Source organism: Paroedura picta, chromosome 4 (assembly GCF_049243985.1).
Source record: "Paroedura picta isolate Pp20150507F chromosome 4, Ppicta_v3.0, whole genome shotgun sequence".
Lineage (NCBI taxonomy): Eukaryota > Metazoa > Chordata > Lepidosauria > Squamata > Gekkonidae > Paroedura > Paroedura picta.
The window spans coordinates 68,036,300-68,061,820 of NC_135372.1; the positions used below are offsets into that span (position 1 = coordinate 68,036,300).

Consider the following 25,521-nt stretch of genomic DNA (forward strand, 5'->3'; position numbering starts at 1 on the left):
GGGATGTTTAAACATTACCATAGTGATCAGAGAGCGTTAGGGCAGTGGTTGAGAGTAGAGGAGTAAACTACCCCCCCCACCGGGCCTCAGTAAAAGGCGTTGAGTGGTCCCCGGTGAGTGGTCCCCAGTGATAAAAAGGTTGGGGACCACTGTAGTAAACCCCTTGAAACATTTCAACTACAAAGTGAAGAAAGTCTCTATATAAGATACATAGTTTTATAATTAATTTAATCCATCATATGACTGACACAGCACAGAGGTCTACAGTTAACCTATAAAAAGAAAATCAGAGGGGAAAACAATTGACTTAAAGAGACAGAGACATACAGAGAGAAATTACCTGGTCTTCAAAGTCAAATTCTGTATCTGCAATATCTTCAGAGCCCTCAATGAGATTAAGATCAAGTTCACATGGACCTAAAATAGAAAAATGAAATGGAACTTATGTAATATCACAGATAGAAATTACAGTATTTAGTGGACACAGAAATATAATAGTGCTGTGGTGATCAAGCCCTTGAGGAAAAACATATTGCTGTCTTTGGCAGGAAGAAGTCTATCTGCTTTAGAAATTGGTACTTTTGAGCTTCATAGCTCAAATTAGCAAGAATTTAAGGGTGTGATCATGCAGCTTTTAACTACCAACCTTGGATTACTTTGGATAACAGTACAATCCTATGTAGTTACTCCAGTCTAAGATCTGGAGTATAACTGTTCATAAGAGTGTACTTTAAGTCTCCAGAGTAAAATTTCAAGGGTTCTTCAAACAGATAATTTTTTTCTGTCTTATGACTTTACAATTTGTATGGTTTATAGAAGACCATTATGGCAGCGGTCCGCAAGCTTCCGCTTGCCGCGGACCGCTGTGGAGTTGTGGGTGGAGAGGGCGGCCCGGGGACCCGCGCATGCGCGGCAGCCCCAGCACAAACGTGCATGCGCGGACTGCTGCGCACGTGCGTTTGCGCCCGGCAGTGGCGCAAATGTGTGTGCGCAGCAGTCCGCGCACGCGCATTTGCGCCGCCGCCATGCCAGCAGCCGCGGCTTCCCCTCCCGGCCCCTCCAGGCCGCGAGCAAATCGGCCGCTAAAGCTAAAGCGGCCGATTAGCTTGCGGCTCGGCAAGCTTCTCTCGGCAAGCTTCTCTTCCCTCCCCCTCCCGAAGTGAGAAGCTTGCCAGGCCGCAAGCTAATCGGCCGCTTTGGTGGCCGATTTGCTCGTGGCCTGGCGAGCTTCTCGCTTCAGGAGGGGAGGGAAGAAGGAGCTGCGGCCCGGCGCCGAGGCCTTCGCAGCCCGGCGCCGGGCCGCAGCCCGCGGGTTAGGGACCACTGCATTATGGTACCTGTGTACCATTATGCTAGCACAGGATACTTTTCCTATTAATGATTTAATAACAATGAGATTAAATATTATTTGATCCTTTTTCTGGCTTATAATAACCAGTCACAATTTTGTAATCTGATAAAAGGGACCACATTCTTAATCCAAGAATTAGTACTTAAACAGAAAATACGTACATATTTTTCATAAAACATCTGAATGAATCCATTAATCATTAGTCCAAATGTTACATTTCCTAACTAATAACTCTCAAGTATTGTTTTTTTTAAGTAATTTGTAGGTTATTTTTAGAAGCTGTTTCTTTCTCCTCCTCTTTCTCTCTCTCTGAACCAGAGAGATAGTGCTTCAAGTGTAGCAAAGCACATCCAGTATTTTTATAACACTCTCACTGATATCAGCATGTGTTCTTAAACATAAGGACCTTCACAGAAGCAGAGCTTGTACCAACCAATGCATTCATAGTTTCAAAGGTTTCAAGTGATTTTAGATATGAACGTTATGTTCCTGGTTAGAGATCCTGTCTCAACATTTATTTGAAAGGATTTAACTGTATTTACCAAAATAAAGAGTTCCTTGAAAAAGAAGGCTGGGGGAGGGAGATACAATTACGACAGGGGTTGTGTTAATTGCCAAGGTAATTTTTTTTAAATGTGTATCATTCTCCCCTGCTCTTTCTTTGTCCAGACAATTATAACAGTGGGCTAGTTATATGCTTGGGACTATGGTTTACTTGCATCATTCACACTGCTTTCCCCTGGGCAACTGCTTGAGACAGAATATTTGACTAACTCCTTGGTGGTGATCGAACATGCTGTCAAGTCCCACCTGATTTATGGCAACCCTCATGGGACTTTCAAGGAAAGAGACTTACAGAGGTGGTTTGCCATTGCTTGCCTCTTCATAACAACCCTGGACTTAATTAGGGATCTCTCATTCAAATACTAACCAGGGCTAACCCTGCTTGACTTCCAAGATATTATGAGATGGGCCATCCAAGTTATTGGCACGCTCATTGGCACGCTCTAAAACCCTTATTTTTTTCATTATAAGACTGGAGAAATGAGGAGAGAAAAAGAATGTGGATGCCACTTTAAAATCCAGTAATTATATCTGGTTCATCATGTTAATATTATCAGAGTACATAATTGCTCCAAAATGTTTATGCATGGAAAGTCTCTATCTAGGAAGGAAATCAGAGAGTTCTGGTATTGTCATCCTGACTTAGACTTTTTCATAACAAGAATCACTAGCATTAAAAGCACAGTGGATAAGAAAGGGCAGTATTTCTGCTCCAGTGTAACTCCACTCCTACAGATAAACCACCTAGCTTAGCTTTAAATGCTTTGTGGCAAAGCCTAGGTTAATTGTAGAAACATTCCACGTGAGACTTCCAACAGGCTCATTTCCATGTCCAACTATCTTCTACCTGAAAGATATCACAGCTTGCATTGGCAGTGTTCTGGAGCTGTTCTTTCTGGGTTGGGAAACCTGACCAATGATTCCATGCAAGGTACTTATTTTAGGCTTCCTTTGGCTACCTAATAATACTAAAACTCTGGACTTTGTTGAGCCTGTCTAGTATTTAATCGTATGAAATATTTTAATATAGTTGTACAACAAAGATTCCACAGATCTTTAAAGTGTGGGAAGAACCTCTGACACTTCTGAAACGTCATTTCTCAACTATCAATATCCACTGATTCATGAGAAGCCAGTGGTAGTTGATTGAAATGAGATCCAGGGCAGGATTTAAACTGGCCATAAATCCTGTTGCTTGAAAGCTAAAAGCCTTTCAGTGGTTTCAATGATGCGCCTGTACATAGGCAGGTGTGTATAACACATACCTGGATGAAACATCTACACATACACTGAAAGAATCTAGAATATTTCTCAGGCATCTGTTGTGTAAAGTGAAACTTGTTTCATTTTCTTACGAAAAATAAATAGCAAACTTTGTTTCTTCGGTGTCCACTGTTTAATTCTCTCATTTAGTTTTCTAAATTTAGCTGTTATTAATTTAAAGCAAATGAAGCAGCTTTACCTTGAAGCAAGTTAATTAAGCAGGCTTTCTAAACCACTTATGTGTCAGGAAATGCATCATTTGAATGAAACACTTGGGATTCTAGTTCTTGTTTTTCTCCCCAAGCAAATGTGTTGAGTAGACATTTTAAGGTGATTCTACTCTCCATTTCTATTAAAATGTTCTCTTTCTCCAACCCTGGCTAAAAAGAACCTTAAAACCAAGCCCAGCTAGTGGAAAACAAAACATTGGTGAAGGAATTTGCAGGTGAAACCTAGTGCATACAGGAGAGATTAAATACTTCTCCTTCCATAAAGTCCTTCCTGAACAGTACTTCCTGCCCCATTCTCCCATATTCATATTATCTTGGCTAATGCAGTTTGCAAACATGCTTTAGCACAGATGATGTAGACTTCTGACCACAGCAAAGATTAATTATACTTGTATGGCACCACTTTTATTTGCAATTTATACTGTGTTTCCACTGGCAACACTTAAGGAATACTTTAATTGGTCACGTGTAGGTTTGAAATATCATAAAAGTCCCACAGAAATATTAGCTGTTCTTATGTTTATTTTACTTATAGAACATGGGCTGCTAAAATGTATAAAAACAGTTAGCACCTTCACTCCCTATATTAATGAAATCATTCTGAATTAAGGAGAGAACAACCTAATTTATATTGATGTTCATCAAAACGATAATGGTTTTATTTTTGTTCTTATTTGTTTGATAGACAACATATGCACTCCTAGGAACACTTACCATAGGCTTACTTCTAAGTACATATGCTTAGACTGCATTTTTATTGAATTCCTAATCTAAAGAATATTATGACAAGTTGTTACCAATACCAACTGCCTTAATACATGGGCAGAAACGACAATGAGGAAGAATATAATTACTGATTATTATGAAATAAGAGGGAAATCCCCACCTTAAACTTGGAGCAGCCACAGGGAGGTGGAAAGAAGCCTCTCCCATTAAAGAGCTACAACCAATCTTACAGGTAGAGCTTGGATGTGGGATCCCAGAAGTAACAGTAAATAAGACAAGGAATGGCAAGATGGCATCAGACTCCACCAGTCAGGGGACAGAGTCCAGTGGGACACTCACCTTCTAGCTCATCTTTTACCAGTATCTCTGAGCAATGCCTCAGCAATTGAGAGGAGGAATCCTTTGTATATGATATTATATTGTATTAAACATATAAGAACAAAAATAATTTTGATGCCCATCATTCATAAATTAAAGAAATTAAATTAAATGTAAGAAACTGTGGAGTATCTCTCGGCAGCAGGTAGTGATATCTCCAAGGTACTTAAGAATAATCTAAAGAAGATCGCCCTTTCTGCAGCCTTCTCTGCAAACACATCATTAGATGTATTCCAGTTGTCAGCTAGAGCTATGGCCTCAAACATGACAGCTAGGCATTTGAACTGCAACTGGGAAGTGGGCCCAATTGACCGAAGCTCAGGTGGCTAGCACCCCCTTCAAAGCATTAATCTCTTTGGGGAAGGAATGGATAAACATCTGTTTGAGAATAAAGACAAGAAGGGGTCTTTGCCCTTGCACAAGAAAGATCATAAGCCCAAAGAATGCTTCTCTTCCTTTCATGACCCCAAGCACAACTCTGGATTCTGACTATCAAGACTTGCCAAAGGGAGATGGCAGCCCAAACAAAAAGGTGGCACTAGTTCCTTCTTTCACAGACCAACAGGCCAGAATGCATGCGGACCCAAAAAAAGAGCTCTTCAGTATGACTGCTACAGCGGCTTAGACTCATCAAAATTAGGGGAATATCTTCAGCTTTTCACAGCTCAATGGGAGTTGGCAATCAATGGGTCCTGGATTCAGTTTTAAATGCCTATTCTCTAGAACTGAGCTTCACATCTCCAACAGATTCCTGCAAGACCTAAAGAAATCACTGTATCTTCTTGAGGGGATTCAGCATCTCTTCAACACGGGTGCAATAGAAGCAGAGGCCTAAAAGCCTTTGGCAATTTACTGTTTTATTCATAGTCCCAAAAAAAGAACAGGGATGTGAGAGCCATTGTAATTCTGAAATGGCTAAACTAGAGAATCATAATGAAGAAGTTCTGGATGGAAACCCTTAAATCTATAACCTCATCTATTCAGAAAGGGATTGATATTGATAGATCTCTTACACATCCTAATCTGGGAATCACATTGGAGGTTCCTGCACTTTCCTAAAATGGGGTTCATTTCCTGTACCAGGCTCTTGCCTGTAATCTCAAGAAGGACTTAGGGGTGCTCATGAAGGTCCTAGTCTCATTGCTGCCACCTCTGAGAACCCATGGTGTCCCTATCTGCCTGTAGCTTAATGACATTCTAATTAAGTGTCACTATTATTAACAAGGGTTGGCAGATGTACAATGAAGTGTCTTGTTTACAAATGCATGGTTTCTTAATCAAAAGGGACAAAACTTGCTTTTCTCTAGCTCAGAGGGTCCTTCCCCCATTTCCCAGCTCTAGACAAAGTTGCCCTATTCCAGGAAAAACAGAAGATTCTGGCTTTGATCCAGGAAATCATGCAGAGGCCCCAAGTAGAGATAATTACCCTAGTGAGGCTTGTTTCTAGCTCAGAGGTACTTCCCTTTCCTCACCCAGAGGTCACAAGCAGTGAGGCTCTAGGGGATGGCTTTCTTGTCAGGATGTTGTCCTGTAGGCCAGGTTTCACCCTTGCCTGTTTCCAAAGGTTCCTCCTACCCTTTCAGGATAGCCAACAGATGGTTCCAGTTAATCGAGCTCTCCAGATTCTGATCCAGGAGCCTCAATGGTGGATAAAGATTCCTAAATTTCTGGAAGGAACTCCGTTCAATGAATCCAAGAGACAAATCATGGCCTTTGAAGCCACTCTCAGCATTTGGGGGGTCCACACCCAAGGGAGGCTGGCACAAGAATCCTGGTCTCAGGATAAGTCTCCTTGCAGCATCATTTTTATAGAGCTTGGAGCAATAAGGTTGGTGGATGAGGTGAAGGAGGTGGGGACCCTAGGGGGAAGTGACCATGTCCTCATAGAATTCCTTTTGAGATTGGGAGCCAAGGAAGCTTGTAGCCAGACGCGGATGTTGGATTTTCGTAGGGCAAACTTTAATAAACTCAGAGACATGATGAGTGTCATACCATGGACGAGAATGCTGGAAGGGAAGGGAGCATGTGAAGGGTGGGCGCTACTCAAACAAGAGCTATTGCATGCTCAATCAATGACTATTCCAGAAATACGAAAACACTGCAGGAGCTCTAAGAAGCCTATTTGGATGAACAGAGAACTTCAAGAGGAACTAAGAAAGAAAAGGAAAATGTTCAGGAAATGGAGGGAAGGACAGAGCTCTAAAGAAGAGTACCTACAGGTTATTAGGCACTGTAGATCAATCATCAGAAAGGCCAAAGCTGAGAGTGAGCTAAGATTGGCCAGGGAAGCCCATTGTAACAAGAAAAGATTTTTCAGTTACGTGAGGAGCAAACGTAAAGTAAAGGAGGCAATGGGCCCGCTGTTGGGTGCGGATGGACAAACTCTAACGAAAGATGCAGAGAAAGCAGAAAGGCTTAGTGCCTATTTTACATCTGTTTTTTTCCCACAGGTCAAAGTGTTTAGGCACATCTAGAGATGGCTGTAGCCAAAGGATAGTGTCTGGGTGGCAGGTTAACATGGATAGAGAGGTGGTCGAGAGGCATTTAGCTGCACTGGATGAGTTCAAATCCCCTGGTCCAGATGAAATGCACCCGAGAGTACTCAAAGAACTTTCCAGAGAACTTGCACAGCCCTTGTCCATCATCTTCGGAACCTCTTTAAGGACTGGAGATGTCCCGGAGGACTGGAAAAGAGCAAACGTTATTCCGATCTTCAAAAAAGGGAGGAAGGATGACCCGGGAAACTACAGACCAGTGAGTCTGACCTCTGTTGTGGGGAAGATAATGGAGCAGATATTAAAGGGAGCAATCTGCAAACATCTGGAGGACAATTTGGTGATCCAAGGAAGTCAGCATGGATTTGTCTCCAACAGGTCCTGCCAGACCAACCTAGTTTCCTTTTTTGACCAAGTAACAGGTTTGCTGGATCGGGGAAATTTGGTTGATGTCATTTACTTGGATTTTAGTAAAGCTTTTGACAAGGTTCCCCATGATGTTCTGATGGATAAGTTGAAGGACTGCAATCTGGATTTTCAGATCGTTAGGTGGATAGGGAATTGGTTAGACAACCGCACTCAAAGAGTTGTTGTCAATGGTGTTTCATCAGACTGGAGAGAGGTGAGTAGCGGGGTACCTCAGGGTTCGGTGCTCGGCCCGGTACTTTTTAACATATTTATTAATGATCTAGATGAGGGGGTGGAGGGACTACTCATCAAGTTTGCAGATGACACCAAATTGGGAGGACTGGCAAATACTCCGGAAGATAGAGACAGAGTTCAACGAGATCTGAACACAATGGAAAAATGGGCAAATGAGAACAAGATGCAATTTAATAAAGGTAAGTGTAAAGTTCTGCATCTGGGTCAGAAAAATGAAAAGCATGCCTACTGGATGGGGGATACGCTTCTAGGTAGCACTGTGTGTGAACGAGACCTTGGGGTACTTGTGGATTGTAAACTAAACATGAGCAGGCAGTGTGATGCAGCGGTAAAAAAGGCAAATGCCATTTTGGGCTGTATCAACAGAGGCATCACATCAAAATCACAAGATGTCATAGTCCCATTGTATATGGCACTGGTCAGACCACACCTGGAGTACTGTGTGCAGTTCTGGAGGCCTCACTTCAAGAAGGACATCGATAAAATTGAAAGGGTACAGAGGAGAGCGACGAAGATGATCTGGGGCCAAGGGACCAAGCCCTATGAAGATAGGTTGAGGGACTTGGGAATGTTCAGCCTGGAGAAAAGGAGGTTGAGAGGGGACATGATAGCCCTCTTTAAGTATTTGAAAGGTTGTCACTTGGAGGAGGGCAGGATGCTGTTTCTGCTGGCTGCAGAGGAAAGGACACGCAGTAATGGGTTTAAACTTCAAGTACAACGATATAGGCTAGATATCAGGAAAAAGTTTTTCTCAGTCAGAGTCATTCAGCAGTGGAATAGGCTGCCTAAGGAGGTGGTGAGCGCCCCCTCCCTGGAAGTCTTCAAGCAAAGGTTGGATACACACTTTTCTTGGATGCTTTAGGATGCTTAGGGCTAATCCTGCGTTGAGCAGGGGGTTGGACTAGATGGCCTGTATGGCCCCTTCCAACTCTATGATTCTATGATTCTAAGGTTGAGCTTACTATCCTTCCAAGATATACTAGCAGGATATCCTTGTCCACATGGACAACATGACTGCAAAGTCATACATCAACCACCAGGAAGGCACCAAATCCAAATAACTGATGCAGTTGTCTCTCAAGGCTGTCCATATGGCAGGAAAGGACAACACCCCAGCAGACTAGTTCAGTCAGAGGTCTCTCAACCAATCAGCATGAACAGCTGAACAGGGAAACCTAGCAGATCTGCCTTAAATTTGGCAAAGTGGAGGTGAATTCTTTTACCACAGAACACAACCACTAGGTCCTTTGCATTGTCTCAAGGGCAACTTCCACAGTTCTGCAGGGCCTGCAAGAGGGAGCTCTTCCACCAGGCATTCGCTTGAGGCCGACAGGCTGGTCCCCCCAGACGCCTGCCCATGACTCTCCCAAAGTTACTGTTAATTGTTATTTATATTATAAATGTGGTTTTGTAATCTTTTGATGCTTTATTGAAAGTTGTTTTGATGTTATAGTCTGTATAATATCCCATGTAAGTTATATAATGTTCAGTGTAAACTGCCCAGAGCTGCAAAGAAATGGGCGGTATAGAAATCTAAATAAATAAATAAAGGTACCCACAAGCCATCATGGCAGAAACTCCAGGCTAGATTTACTGCTGTATGCTCACACTCACACTCAGTTGATCCAAAGAATGATCCAGAGAGTAACAGACCTGAAAGCAGAGGTGCTACTAATAGGTCTGTTTTGGCCATGGAGGTCCTGGTTCTAGGACCTATTGAGGATGTCTTCCATGGAGCTGTGGTGCCTCCTGAGCAGGAAAGATCCTCTTCAGGGGTTCCTCATATTCCCATCCTGAGGCTAAGCCTCACAGCCTCAAGGTTGAGCGATATCAATTTAAGGAAATAGGGTATTCCAATAAGGTCACTGATACTTTTATAACCTCTACAAAAGTTTCTGCTAATATTTATTTATAATTTAATTTATAATTTAATATTTATTTATAATTTAAATTATACCCCACCCCTAATTTATACCCCACTCGGCCCGAGGTGACTTACAATAGACTAAAAGAATAAAATACAACTATTTCCATAAAACCCCTTCAATTAATCCCCAATAAAATAATAGTACAATAAAACTTCAACAGATGGCGGAAAACATTCTTCCCCTATCCCAGTCAGTAGACCACCTACCCCCACTGCATCTGTACTCTGGTACAGCCAGGTGAATCTAACACAGTGCCTTCCTCTAGTTCATAAATCCCAGGACAGCTCTTCCTCCCCATCCTCAACTAAAAACCTGGCAGAAGAGCTCTGTCTTACAGGCCCTGCGGAACATTGATAGCTCTGTCAGGGCCCACAGCTCTCTGGGAAACTCATTCCACCAGGCCTGATAGAGGCTAGGCAAATGTCCCGAGGGCCCGGTACAACCAACAGATTCATACCCACAGAGCGAAGTGTTTTGCGGGGGGGGCATGAGCAGATAAACAGTCTCACGGATAGGAAGGACCCAGGCTATGTATAGCCTTGAAGGTTAAAACAAAAACCTTGAACTTGACCCAGAAGCAGACAGGTAACCAGTGCAGATGTTTTAGCACCGATGAATATGGGTCCTCTAAGGGTATACAATAACACCATGGCACTCCAATCAAAGGTTAGAGCTTTTTTGGCCAAGATGGGTGATCTCTTGTCCTTCTTACAAGTTTTGGATAATAGCCCTGAAAAGACAGATGGCAGCCATTTCTGCATTCAGGAGAACTAAGAAGGGGTGAAGTTTCTCTTATAACCCTCATGTTAGAAGGTTTCTCAGGGTACATCTCAGATTAATCCCGTTCAGGCTTACCTGAATACAGTGCTCAAAGCTATCTCACAGGCTCCACTTGAACCAATGGCCATCTGCCTTCTCAAATGGATTACCTTTAACACCATCTTTCTAGTGTGTATCACCTCAGCAAGGAGGTTGTCCAAACTCATAGCTCTCTCAGTGGACAAAAAGCTCTGTGTCTTTCATAAGGGCAGGGTAGTTCTCCATCTAGATCCAGCATTTGTTTTCATAAGTCAGAAGACCTGATTCTGCATTCTGCCCTAATCCTAAGCATCCACAGGAAACAGAGTGGTACTGTTTAGATTGTAAGAGCCCATTGATCTTTTACCTCAACAAGGTTAAGACCTTTCATAAAACTGAGTCATTTTTGTCTCCTTTGGGAAGACTTCACTAGGACACAGGGTTTCAATCTCTACCATTAGTAGATGGGTTAGAGCAGTGGTCCACAACCTTTTTTAGGCTGCGTCCCAGTGGGGGGGAGGGTGATGTGGGAGTTGCGCATGAGTGGCAGCCCATGCACAAATGTGCATGCGCAACAGGTCCGCACATGCGTGTTTGCGCCATGCGCGGCCGCAAACGTGCATGCGCTAAAGTGCCATGCATGCGTGTTTATGGCCGTGTGGGTAGGATTTCATTTCTTGCTTGGCTCTTGGACTACAATAAGTTTGCTAGTATGACCCAGGGCTTCTCCTGTTTCTCCTTCTGGATCCTAGTGTCCCTGGTAAGCTGTCTGGGAGTTCTCCATTTTGTTTTTTCTCCTCATGGTTTTGCTGTTTTTTCCAACTATTAGTTAGAGGTCTTTGGTTTTACTCCCATTTGGAGAGGGAATTCTACTGCTTCAGGTCCCAACTGAAGCTTTGGAAAGAAGATCCACTACTCCAGGAATTGCAAAATTTGAGCAAACCTGCCTGCCTCCAGGGAGGAGCTTCTTCCCAGATGTAGAGACTGCCTTACCCCAAGACTACCAAGAAGGAAGATTCATGGTAAGTGAGATAAAGCTGGAGGCACATAACATGGCCCTATCCAATGTTCCATATAGCACTGCATCAATAGTACTGAATAAATCAGTTTTATTGATCTTGCTCTGAATGACTGTGTCTAAACATTAACTTTCTAGAATATCAAGAACATGAAATTCTCAAGTAACCCAGAGAGACCCTATCAAAGGTTTTGTAATCATTAACCCACCTGCCACATGGTCTTTGGGGGGAAGCAGTTTATTGTCAACAGCCATGCTTATGTCATGGAATACTTCTTCTTCATCTCTATCAGCATCAAACTGCAATAAAATAAAAGGCAGTCAGATAATCTGAAGCAAAATTCATGTGTTATAGTGTAATACAGGATCAAGCAAGATGTCAGGAGGACAGATGCACTTAACCAGGGACCCTTTAAAATAACATACCATTTCAAAAACAGAATTTTTGTGGGGAGAGATACAAGTTTAGACCAGGCCCAATGAAATTATGCTGGGGCCATGCAGATTTTATCTGAAACCTAATAACACAACGGGGTTGGATCCCACAGGAAATTTCCACTGATGAAAATCGGGGGGGGGGGGTTATAATTAGATTATTCCCTCCTGCCTCGACAGACCTCCATCTCCTCTTTCATGCTATTTCTGGAGGTCCTCTGCCCTCTGGAGTAGCATTTCTAAGGGGATTTTGAGCTGCTACAGCAGAGTAGTGAGAAAAAGAGATTTCAGCCTCCTGATGGAAATTCCTTGTATCAGTGGAAAGTATTCCCTCGGATCCAACCCTATATTTCTGTAAGATGAATTTATGTAAAGGTAACTGTTATGTCTGTAGGCAATTTGCCACTGATGCAAATGAGGGCTCCAGCCAGCCAAGGAACTAACAATGAAAGGAACCTGATCGCTGTGCTAGAGCCAATCCGATTGCTCTGCTTAGGGGCCAATCCGATTGCTCTGCTTAGTGCCAATCAGAGGCAGCAGCTGCCTGCCTGAAAGGTATAAAATTGCATGAGTTTGCCTGTTTTCTCTGTTCAGTAGTTGTAGTCTGATGCTGGAGTTGCTAAATAAAAAGAGCTGTTCTGAAGAATTGGACTCTGTGATCACTGAACCCGCAGACTTAATAGTAACAAACTGTGATTTCTTCATGTATTTCCTATTTCATACTTTTCTGTTGTACTACAGTTAATTAGTGCTGTGCTTATGCAAAAAAGACCCAATGCGAAATAAGGGTAAAAAGACATACAGTGTATCATGCTTATGGCAGTAAATGACAGCATTCCATTCAACTTGGAGCTTACTGCAGTTACCCTTCTACTGCTACCATCTGTACTGCCTGTTCTTTCTCACATTACTAGACTGAACAGGCCTCTCTCTGTATCTTACACCTTCTTCTCTTCAGGCTGTTCAGTTTTTAATTACATGAAAACCAGTTCAGCATCTCCCGTTTTGTCTTACTGATATTGCGGTTGCAGTAGCACTAAAATACTGCCCTTCATTATGCACAGTATTATTTCCCCAAATATAAATGCTGAAATATAATTCTACCGTGTTATTTTTCATACTTGTAATTGTAACTTACCCTTTGCCCTGACTTGGATAGGCCAGGCTAGCTTGATCTCATCAGATCTCAGAAGATAAACAAGGTTGGCCCTGGCTGGTATTTAGATGGGAGACCAAGGAATACTAGGGTTGCTATGCAGAGGCAAGCAATGACAAACAACCTCTGAATGTATAATTCCTTGGAAACCTCTCTGGGGTTGCTATAAATTGGCTGTGACTTGGTGGCACTTTCTACCACCACTAACCTACTTTTCCTCCAAGAAGCTTATGTTGGCATATGGCACAGTAACCTCATTGCTTATTTTAACATCTTATTGAGGCAGGCTATGCTGAGACACTGTGGTCAACTGGGAGATTTTATAGCTGACTGGATCTTTGAACTCAAGTCTTCCTAATTAAAATCCAGGTCACTATCCACTACATGACACTAGCTCTCACCAGGGGACTTCTATGGGGAGTTACAGTAAAATCCATGAAGCACAGTTAAACATGAAATAACAGTTCGTGAAATAGCATCATCATTTGACTCATTGCTGCATACAAAATATAGACAATTCATAAAGTATGTCACACTTCACTTCACACTTAAACTAATACTAAACTTATCCTTTATAACAACTACCGTATTTGCCGGCGTATAAGACAACTGGGCGTATAAGACGACCCCCCAACATTTCCACTCAAAATATAGAGTTTGTTATATTACATTACAGTACTATGGGCAGCTATGTCTATCCCAACTGAAGTGCACCCGGCGTATAGGACGACCCCCCCACTTGGAGGCATGTTTTTCAGGGGGGAAAATAGTCTTATACACCAGCAAATACTGTATATCCTCCTGTTGCTGACAGGTGACATACTTTATGGGTAACCATCCCTTACCCATTTAATTGTTTGTACTAAAACAAACCAACACATTTATTCCTGCAAAAATTTACTTACTTATTTACTTTATAGCCCCTCTTTCTCATTGTGACTCAAGGTGGGCTACAGACAAAAAGGAATGTATGTGACCAGAAAGTGTGGATAAATGAAACTGTAATAAACAAAAGTTGTCAGAATGAAGCATTACATAGAAGAAGAGCTGACCATGTTAATCTGACAACCCCTCCCTGCAAAAGTCTTGCTGAATTCCATGACAACCTCAAGTGCTGAGACTCTGGGCCATTTCGCACGGCTTCAAAATAGCACAATGGTTGCTAATTGGAAACGCTACTAATTTGCCATAACCCACGACGTCGTAGACAATCTGCAACAATCCTGAAACCGACCCGCAAAAAGCGCTTCATTGTAGCGCTTTCAGGGGAATCCAGAAAAGTGGATTCACCCTCCGGATAGCGATACACTCCTGCAACCAATCTGCAACAGTAGCGCTAAAGACCTGTGCGTTACCATTGTTGCTGGTTTTTCAAAGTCCCTCCCCCTGGCTCTCTCCTCCAAACTTCCGGCGAAGCGATCGCCATTTTTTTTTCTCCGAGCGAGCGGGGATAAACGCACCAGCGAGCCTCTTTCTGTTTAGAGGCTTCCCTGGCTTCAGTCTTTCACCTTTAGTCACTAAGCACAAACCACATAAAAGCCCGTTTGCTGAAATAAAGTCCCTTTATTTTTTACACATAAATTCAGCCCGAAAATCGGGCCCGTGAGAGGGGGGGGGATTTTTTTTTTATCACTCGAGGCAGCGTGCCAACAATCATACAATCAAACGACAGCTCACATTAGGCAGCTGGATGGGTCTCTCCGTAGCAACGAATCTACCTAGATTCGTTGCTATGGGTCTGTTTTTTTTTTTTTAAACCTTTCTTAAACGGAAAGGGGCTGTTTGGGAGCATACTAACGGCTGCCCATTGGCTGCTTGACGGCCAGGGGCGGGACGAGCTTGGCAATAGCGCTTCCTTTCTAGTGATTTCTGCCGAGACCGGAAGCCTGTGGGAAACGCTAAAAAACGCAACTGATTCCACTACAAAGGCAGGTATGCATAACGACGAATTCCACTATTTTAAATGGCGATTTTTCATTCCGCAAACAATTTGCAACAAAGATCCCCGTGCGAAAAGGCCCTTTCAATTGTGTGGTGGCCCACACAACCAGGCTAAATCAGACACAGTTGCACAGTGATTGTTTCTTGTGCCAGACTGTTACTTTTAAGTCTGAGGTAGAGTAGCTTGCACTCGAAAGCTCATGCCCTGAATAAATCTTTGTTGGTCTTAAACGTGCCGCTGGACTCTGATTTTGTTTTGTCATGATGCTTCAGACCGACCCGGCTATCCACTTGAATCTAAATTTCCTTATATGTAAGCAATGGTGAGACTGTGTTTTGAGTGCACATTTGTAAGTGCCTTGGTTGGCTCAGTTACTGAGCTTGGAGCAGTTTTGATTCCAACTGGCTCATTCTGACATAACCTCCTGATATTGCTTTCCTTTAACAATTAATCCAAATGGTAAATAGTTCTAAACTGTGAAGACAGTTTCAGAGGATAGCCATGTTGGTTTGCAATTGAACAACTGGATTCAAATCCACTAGATCTTAGAGGCCAACAAGGTATCTGGGATATAAGCTTTCAAAGATCAAAGCTCATACCTGGATAAGGCAAGCTCTGACTCAAAATCTTGTTGGTCTCTAGGGTGTTACTTGATTGAAATACAACAGAAATACAACTGTTGAAATATAACAGTTAAGAAGAAAAGGCCTCTAAAATCTAAATGAGCTCACAGTGGTTGTTAAACTGTGACTGTGAGCTCATTTAGCTTTTAGAGGCCTTTTCTTCTTAATGTGCCACTGAGCAGCTTCATATAGCCCTGAAGCCCAGTTCTTTTATGTTTGGCTTTGTCAAAGAGGCAGCAAACTCTGTTCGAAACAATGCCCTCCATTTTTAAAAAAATGGCCTAATGTTGGTGATATTTATTACAATACATCTTTGAACTATGTGTATTTCTAGAGTAAGGAAGGGACTGTACTACAATTCTTGCTCTTCTGTAGAGAAGAATATATGGGATAGTTCCCTTCCACAAGGATTGTTGGGGCATTAGCCAGTACTGGAAAGCACAGATACCATTAATGGAAGTTAAGGTGAAACATTGATATAGATTCAAAATATGTCTTTAGGTGGTGGATTACTTGTATGGATTTTCCTGTTGAGCTTCAACAACCTGCACTGTGCCTCATTCTCTAGGCCTCTAAACTTCAAGAACAACTTTGAGGGGCATAGTGATCTGCAGCAGGAAAGATCTGTTTCAAGAACTGAGTTCCACTTGTGGTTTACTGGATCTGACGAGGGTTGCTGGTGGAAGTGGGTGGGGGATCTGGGGGCATTGTTGGGAGTTCCCTGACCAGATGACCTCACACAGAAATGACATAAGCGAGGTGATGCTTTGACTTTTGGGCAAAATTCTATGGTAGCCATGTGGCTGCTTCCCCAGATGAGAATTTGCAGAACTGGTGTTTGCAGCAGAGCTGTAATCATTATGTGCTCCTCCCCCCTCCCCCCAAAATGTGCAAAGCTGGAGTTTGCAGCTCTGCCAAGACACCACATGCTGCCATCGTGGGTGTTCATTCACTGCGCCTCTCACAAACACCACCTCTGTGAGCTCCATGTGGGAGGATCAGGCACACACAATGGCAATGGGTGGCATCTGCAGCAAAGCCACAAACACTGCTCTGCAAGTTCTGGGTGGGAGGATTGTGGGGATTCCCATGTTTTATTAAATTTCTAAAACAAGGGGAGCTGACAAAGCAGGGATATCCCCAACCCCAGTGGGGGTCTGGCATCCCTGGCATCCTCATGATACCACATGAGGAATTTGTTGAACTTATGGCAGGACACAGACCATCTATATCCCTGTTCTTCCAGGTAAAACCTATGCATAAAGTCCAATTTATATAAATAATGGGTGGTTTACAAATGTGAGGAAAAATTTTTCATTAAGAATAATTACTATGGATTGTTAAGCAACTTAAATATTTTATACTAATCCAAATTATTGTTGGCATAAGTGGGAAAGGCAAATTACACTTGCTGAATGCCATAACAAATTTAATCATGATAACTGAAAATAAATATAGTTGTTTGCGGTACTGATTGTTAATATGAAATAGCAGGTACCAATTTGATTCATGGTTTGGTACATGACATTTTTTTTGTAATACTAGAAACTGATAATATATCATACTGAAGAAACGAAGGATACAACTTTCAATTATAACAACTTTCTGCATCTATTTGAAGAGCCTGAGTTGTAATATTCAGAAATGACAGCACATGTCTAGCAAGAATGAGTGGGAACTGGTAACTTAAGCTGTAGAATTTTTCTGGATGAAATTGTTAACTTTTTGTAAGCTAGAGAAGGAATACAAACTGACAAAACATAACTCAGTTTTGTGATGTTCCAAGTGTTAAACTACAAACCTTGCTAAAACAATTAGTCAAAATTGTATGGGCATAATGTTACTTTCATCATGTGTATATAATTCCATCAGAACTTTCTAATATGCCCAGTCACCCAAATGAATGTAAGATTTTGTAAAATTCCATTAAGGTAGGAAGGCACACAAATGTTTTTAATGGTATTTTATAACACAAGAGGAATAATTTCCCATTCTCAGATTAAGTACTCAAATGAATTTAAATTCCTGCACCATTTTTTATTCCTTACTAGTTTGATATGTAGCATTCTTTTAATATTTCCAAATGTGGTACCTAAATCAAGAGGCAAAAATTGTACAGACTATTTCACTATGACCATTTGGAACATTTATTATTCACTCATAAATTTGTTTCCCTTAGAAATATTTACTTATAAGTGCAACTGGAAGTACTACACTATTCAGATCAATACTTCTAAAATCCAAATGCTTTAACTGATACATGGCATGTTCAGGGTTTTTTCCTCATGAATTATGATATCACTATTGAAGAGGAATGAATATGTTTTGTTTGACAATAGTGACTGCATTCTTAATACATTTCTAATGCTAGAGTTGTACAATATGAACATTTTAATGTGTATAATACTAGAGAAAGACAAGCAGGGGATTTGTGAAGAATTGTGGATGACACCTCCCAATATTTCCTCTTTCACAGAGGCCATACAGACCATCTACTGTAGGATTTCCCTTTCCTGAAAGCCACCATAGCCTCTCCCTTTTTACTACTTCCTTTTTCTCCTTCTCACCCACCACCCAACCTACCTGTCTTCAGTTTCCCTGCTTTCCTTCCCCTGGCAACCTCTCCATGGGAAAAGTCTGGCCGAGATGCATGTTGCCAGCTGCCAGGCAGGGCCCAGTTGCACAATTTATTTACTGCACAATGGGAAACCTGAAATAACTTTCAGGGGATGCTTAACTTTCCCCAGTATCCCCCTCTCCATACTGCTTCCCCTTACCCTCCTCCTGACAACTCCATATCCTCAACTTTCCTTGCTTCCTTCTTTCCTTATCAATCTCCAAACAACCTGTCCCCCATCTTTCGCTAAATTTACTATCCATTTACTTCATTTATATCCCATCTTTCTTCACTATGACCGTTTATGCACTGGGAACTTCACTGCCCCAGCTCTCTTGCATGAGTACAAATCGGGGGCAGATGAGGTGCACTGGGCCAAATGCTCCCCTGTGTGGGGGCAATTTGCCACGACTGAAACTCCAGCTTGCAGCCTGGCATGAAACCTCCAGTGCATAAACGGTCTATGAGGACACAAAGCAGCTTACATCATTCTTACCTATAGTGTCTTCACAACAACCTGCAAGATAGGTTAGACTGAGTGATTGTACTGTTAGGCATTGCTTGAAAGGAGGTTGTTATTATGATACCTGAATGTGGCTTTCATAATCATTCTTTAATCTGGCAACTATATATGAAAGTATGCTTTAACAAAAGCCATTTTTCAGCCATGGTGTATTTGACATAATGATGTCTAATCACATATTGTGGGGAAACTCTAAAAATATTTTTCTCATTTAATTCTCTTGATGTATCTTTTTAATTTTGCAGATATTTGCTCTTTCACAACTATTTGGGTATTTAATCCACTTATCTGAGTATATACGATAATAGAATTTAACACAATCTACTCCCAGTTTAATGTAATTGCCTTTCATCTGAAATTGCAGTCCTTTTGTATATTAAACATTAGGTCAATTCAAAGTACAAATGAAAATCCTGACGAACCTGTTGTTAACTGGAAATGAAGGGTCTCTTGTAATGCATGCTTAACAAGTGCATCCTTCATTTGTAGCTATAATTTGAGATCAAAACTGAAAGCCTGATATTACAACCAAACAAGAGGCTAGCAGGATAAAATGAATTACTATAATCAATAAAGTGCTCTAATCAATGACACAGTAATGATCATATGCTTTAATAATAAGAATCAAGATTTTTGTCACTCAGAAACAAATGACCAATTCCTGAAGAAAATGATAATCAAAAAGTAGCAAGAAACTGTGGTTGGAATTACAAATTAATAGATTGTAAAGCAGATGGAGAGATCTGGCTGGGCCCTCCCATCAGGAAGTACACCACCCTGTGACCATCTGGGTGGTAGGCAGGACTATTTTTCCACCATGTTGGGGTTTTGTATTGTTTTGTGGTTTTAATGGGGTTTATTGTTGTGGGATTTTTTATGTTGTAACACACCACGAGCTGGGGTGCTGAAAGTGGCAGGTAAGAAATCTTATTAATAATAACAATTATTAATTAATAATTATTAATAATAACAACAACTGAGCAAGGAAAGTCTTGTACAAACCTGACAGTAACATTGCCCAAACTAACAGCCCCATATGTATGGAACCTGCTCCCAAGCCCATGTGGAGAGGATTAGATGTTAGGGCTGTGTTCACATGCATGAGTTCTTGTAAGTAAGTTCTACTAGACAAAGTGAAATTTACTTATAGAGCTGGATTGAAAGGTTGCAAACCTGTGTAAACATACTGAGAACTAAACCGCACCAATCTTATTGGAAACTACCTCCAAGTGAACAGATCATATTGAATCTTTTTACTAAAATTGTTAAACACACAGTTTTAATTGTTTTACCTGTTTAAACTTAAAAAACGTTTGTATATCACCAGAACTTTGACAAACTGAAGTGTTGTAACGCAGTCTCTAGGGAGCAAGTTACGGCAATGCAGGACTTCAAATTTTGGACCTGCAGAGCTCCTTTTTAAGTATGACATTAATAATTAGCAGAAAAATTATTGTAAATATTTCCTTTTTAAGGTTTCCAACTGAACAAGATAAATTATTTCAAAACATAAATAAGTCTGTATCCTCACAGAGTAAAATTTGCTCACTCTAGCAGCTCAATTCCACAGTTGTTTACTTGGAAGTAAATCTTAGTGTTTTCTGTTGTGCAGAGGTTTGTTGCCTTACTGCCATTCCAATTAGAGCAGTATTTCATGAAACACTGGGGTTTCTTGACAGCCCTGCAAGACTTTCTTGAATGAGTGGGTGTTAATTAACTTTAACGTATTTTAACATTTATCAACATATTTAACAACATATGACCATATGAGAGCCAGTTTGGTGTAGTGGTTAGGAGTGCGGACTTGTAATCTGGCATGCCAGGTTCGATTCTGCGCTCCCCCACATGCAACCAGCTGGGTGACCTTGGGCTCGCCACGGCACTGATAAAGCTGTTCTGACCGAGCAGTGATATCAGGGCTCTCTCAGCCTCACCCACCCCACAGGGTGTCTGTTGTGGGGAGAGGAATGGGAAGGCGACTGTAAGCCGCTTTGAGCCTCCTTCGGGTAGGGAAAAGCGGCATATAAGAACCAACTCTTCTTCTTCTTCTTCATATATGGTCATGTTGACCCACCCCTCCCAAAATGACCAAAGATGGGCCTAGAAGGGCTGGTAAGGGGAGTGGCCCCAGGTGAGTGTGTATACAGCTATGCTTCCCAACCATATTCTGCATGATTGCACCATTTCTGAGGTTTCTCAAAGCCTGAAGGGTGTTTCAGGGGGTTCTCAATGGTAAAAAAGTTGAGAGAAGCTGAATTAGAGGCTCAGTTTAGCAAATGGAAATGAATGGGCACAATAACTGCATGTGACTCGGTTTCAAGGTATATATAGATGTACAGTTTATTTGGAAGTATGTCCCCCAGAGCACAATGGGACTTAGTTCCAAGAAAATGTGCTCAGGAATGGACTGCGCAACTCTAGCTGAGATATTGATTACGTCAATTAAAGTTTGTTGGCCTAGTTTTTATCAACTAACCACAGAGTGAAACTCACTTATTTCAATTGAAAACCTTATTTAATTGAAAATCTTCTTGCCATGAGGTTAAGATGGGAGTAATGAGAAGGTTTGCATGCTGATGGGTGCCAAGTGGAGATATGTGATAAATGAAGGAGAATGGCCATGCTGTCAGTTTGGTTTCTGACTGCATTTTAATTGCTTAAAAAATGACTTCTGCTAATGCAAAGGATTTAAGATGGAAGACTGTAATACATAGGTTCTTCTGTCTTTCCTGTGAAACTTTCATCAAAAAGCTGGACAAAGATATCCTGTTCATATACAGGAACTTATCTTGGGCCATATTGCCTGCATATGTGCCATCTCTGTTGTAGGCCCCACTTTGTGGAATGGCCAGGCTGTGAATTATTCAAGCGGTCTTTTCTATGCAGGCAGTATACTTGCACTGTATTAAATTATTCACAAAGTTACTTGGAAAAATTATTATAGACTGGGCTATACTCCAGCGTATAGCTTTCAGAAACTGGTATCCTACTATGCATTTTGCACCATTTAACACTATGTAGAAGCAGACAATGACAACCAACCTTGGAACATCTCATGCTTTTAAAACCCTGTGGGGTTGCCATAAGTCAGTTGTAACTTGATGGCAAAAAAAGACTATCAATTTCCCCAAATGAATGTAAGATTTTGTATGAATATGTATATCCATATATATAATGCTGGGAGCGATTGAGGGCAAAAGAAGAAGGGGACGACAGAGAATGAGGTGGCTGGATGGAGTCACTGAAGCAGTAGGGGCAAACTTAAATGGACTCCAGGGAATGGTAGAGGACAGGAAGGCCTGGAGGATCATTGTCCATGGGGTCGTGATGGGTTGGACATGACTTCGCACCTAATAATAACAATATATTTAAATATAAATATTATGATATTTAGAAGTGCTAATTGTTAAACATGTACAGGGCAATTTTAGCCCGATATTTATACCCATGGGTATATTTATTTATAGATATATATAATTTGATTTCTTGACTCTCCACAAGCAGGCCAGGGACAATTTACAACAAAATTTATCATTTAAATTCTCCATAAAATATAATGAACTACAGTAAAATGTTAAAAATCTATAAATTCTAAAATACCCCACCCTTCCGCCATCTCATTCTGGTTGCTATAATCTTGCATGTGATTTTTGGGTCTTCTGATGGTAATCCGAAGGGATCTAGTGGGGGATGGGATGGGTGGGGGAAAAGAGGAAGACCCGATGTAATACTGAACCACTCTGGCTGGTTGAATATGGGCCCTCCAGGGGATCCTCATCAGGATCCAAGGAGCCTCATTTTGTACCAACTGTAACTTCTGGGTCAGAATCGAGGGTAGACACATGTAGAGCAAGTTACAGTAATCTAATCTAGAGGTGACCATCACATGGCTCACTATGGCTAGTTTTTCTTGAACCACGTAGAGCATTAGTAGCTTCACCGGTCTGAGATGGTAGAATGTCTAGCAAGCTAAATTTGTGATCTGTGTCTTCATTGTAAGGGAAGCATAAAAGATCACACCCCAATTCCTGATGGAGCACAAAGCTCTTAATTTACTCCATCCAGGCAGAAAAGGCACACTTCCTTATCTGGTCCTTTCTTACCTAACTATAGGGCTTCCGTCTTCATGGGGTTGAGCTTCAGGCGACTCTGTTGGAACTATCCCATCACAGCCTCCAGACACCTGACCAGTGACTCTGGGGGTAAATCTGGCTGGTTGCTCATTAACAGAGTCAGGTATCATCTGCTTATTGATAGCAGCCAAGCGCATATCCCCAAACCAGCTAAACAAGAAGGTGCATAAGGATGTTGAATAACATCAGGGAGGCAATCACACCCTGTGGCACTCTACATGTGAGACTGGGCAGTAGCTGACGGGGTCTCATGAATCGAGCAACGGTTTCTTCAATAGTGGTTATACCACTTCCCCCTTTAGAGATGGCCAAGGGGCCTCTAGTTCATCCACTGTATCAATAATTGGGGGGGGGGAGGTTGTGGTGGAGTATCAAGATTTTTTCTGCAAAAAAGCTCACAAATGCCTCACAGAGAATTCCCAATTGAGTACATTCTGGTTGTCCTTCTTCCAGGGTTGTTAGTGACTGAATTATTTCAAATAATTGAGCCAGCCAAGAGCCAGTGGATACAATGGAAATGGCAAATTATTCTCTGTTTGTCACTTTCACTGCTATCTCACAGGCAATCATGAGTCTTATGAGATGGTCTTGATGCTTCATCACGAGTCTTCCTCTAAACTCACTTGAATCATCTCAGTTCCCACTTCTTTTTGTATAGCTCCCCAGTATATCTGGGGGCCTGCCTGAGACAGCTCAGACTTGCAGTTCTGATGTCACTGCTTGCCCTGAGACCAGTCAAGCTAGTATTTTAAATAAGCAAAGGAGAGATTAACAGGGCTCTTTATTATTAGGGTCTTAAACCTGCCCCAAGTCAATTAAAACTATAAATCAACCTTCTTCAGATGTTAATTGACTGACATTTTGCTAAGCATAAACATAATTAGCATGAATCATAGAATCATAGAGTTGGAAGGGGCCATACAGGCCATCAAGTCCAACCCCCTGCTCAACGCAGGATTAGCCCTAAGCATCCTAAAGCATCCAAGAAAAGTGTGTATCCAACCTTTGCTTGAAGACTTCCAGTGAGGGGGAGCTCACCACCTCCTTAGGCAGCCTATTCCACTGCTGAACTACTCTGACTGTGAAAAACTTTTTCCTGATATCTAGCCTATATCGTTGTACTTGAAGTTTAAACCCATTACTGCGTGTCCTCTCCTCTGCAGCCAGCAGAAACAGCATCCTGCCCTCCTCCAAGTGACAACCTTTCAAATACTTAAAGAGGGTTATTATGTCCCCTCTCAACCTCCTTTTCTCCAGGCTGAACATTCCCAAGTCCCTCAACCTATCTTCATAGGGCTTGGTCCCTTGGCCCCAGATCATCTTCGTCGCTCTCCTCTGTACCCTTTCAATTTTATCGACGTCCTTCTTGAAGTGAGGCCTCCAGAACTGCACACAGTACTCCAGGTGTGGTCTGACCAGTGCCGTATACAATGGGACTATGACATCTTGTGATTTTGATGTGATGCCCCTGTTGATACAGCCCAAAAGGGCATTTGCCTTTTTTACCGCTGCATCACACTGCTGCTCATGTTTAGTTTACAATCCACAAGTACCCCAAGGTCTCGCTCACACACAGTGCTACCTAGAAGCGTATCCCCCATCCAGTAGGCATGCTTTTCATTTTTCTGACCCAGATGCAGAACCTTACACTTATATCTTTATTAAATTGCATCTTGTTCTCATTTTCCCATTTTCCCATTGTGTTCAGATCTCGTTGAACTCTGTCTCTATCTTCCGGAGTATTTGCCAGTCCTCCCAATTTGGTGTCATCTGCGAACTTGATGAGTAGTCCCTCCACCCCTTCATCTAGATCATTAATAAATATGTTTAAAAGTATCGGGCCGAGCACCGAGCCCTGAGGTACCCCGCTACTCACCTCTCTCCAGTCTGATGAAACACCATTGACAACAACTCTTTGAGTGCGGTTCTCTAACCAATTCCCTATCCACCTAATTATCTGAAAATCCAGATTGCAGTCCTTCAACTTATCCATCAGAACATCATGGGGAACCTTGTCAAAAGCTTTACTAAAATCCAAGTAAATGACATCAACCGAATTTCTCCGATCCAGCAAACCTGTTACTTGGTCAAAAAAGGAAACTGGGTTGGTCTGGCAGGACCTGTTGGAGACAAATCCATGCTGACTTCCTTGGATCACCAAATTGTCCTCCAGATGTTTGCAGATCGCTCCCTTTAATATCTGCTCCATTATCTTCCCCACAACAGAGGTCAGACTCACTGGTCTGTAGTTTCCTGGGTCATCCTTCCTCCCTTTTTTGAAGATCAGAATAACGTTTGCTCTTTTCCAGTCCTCCGGGACATCTCCAGTCCTTAAAGAGGTTCCGAAGATGATGGACAAGGGCTGTGCAAGTTCTCTGGAAAGTTCTTTGAGTACTCTCGGGTGCATTTCTTCCGGACCAGGGGATTTGAACTCATCCAGTGCAGCTAAATGCCTCTCGACAACCTCTCTATCCATGTTAACCTACCACCCAGACACTATCCTTTGGCTATGGCCATCTCTAGATGTGCCTAAACACTTTGACCTGTGGGAAAAAACAGATGTAAAATAGGCACTAAGCCTTTCTGCTTTCTCTGCATCTTTCGTTAGAGTTTGTCCATCCGCACCCAACAGTGGGCCTATGGCCTCCTTTACTTTACGTTTGCTCCTCACATAACTG

At 42.0% G+C, this 25,521-nt stretch overlaps 1 protein-coding gene across 1 annotated transcript in view; it reads right to left on the reverse strand.

Annotated features, from left to right (window-relative positions):
* The window catches only part of AK5 (adenylate kinase 5), a 130,793-nt gene that overhangs the window by 58,097 nt on the left and 47,175 nt on the right, over window positions 1-25,521 (reverse strand). The window contains exons 7-8 of the mRNA XM_077333291.1: window positions 11,624-11,714; window positions 341-417 (exon numbers count right to left, since the gene is read on the reverse strand). Coding sequence (XP_077189406.1) covers window positions 341-417; window positions 11,624-11,714 — 168 coding nt within the window. The remainder of the gene's footprint in view (window positions 1-340; window positions 418-11,623; window positions 11,715-25,521) is intronic.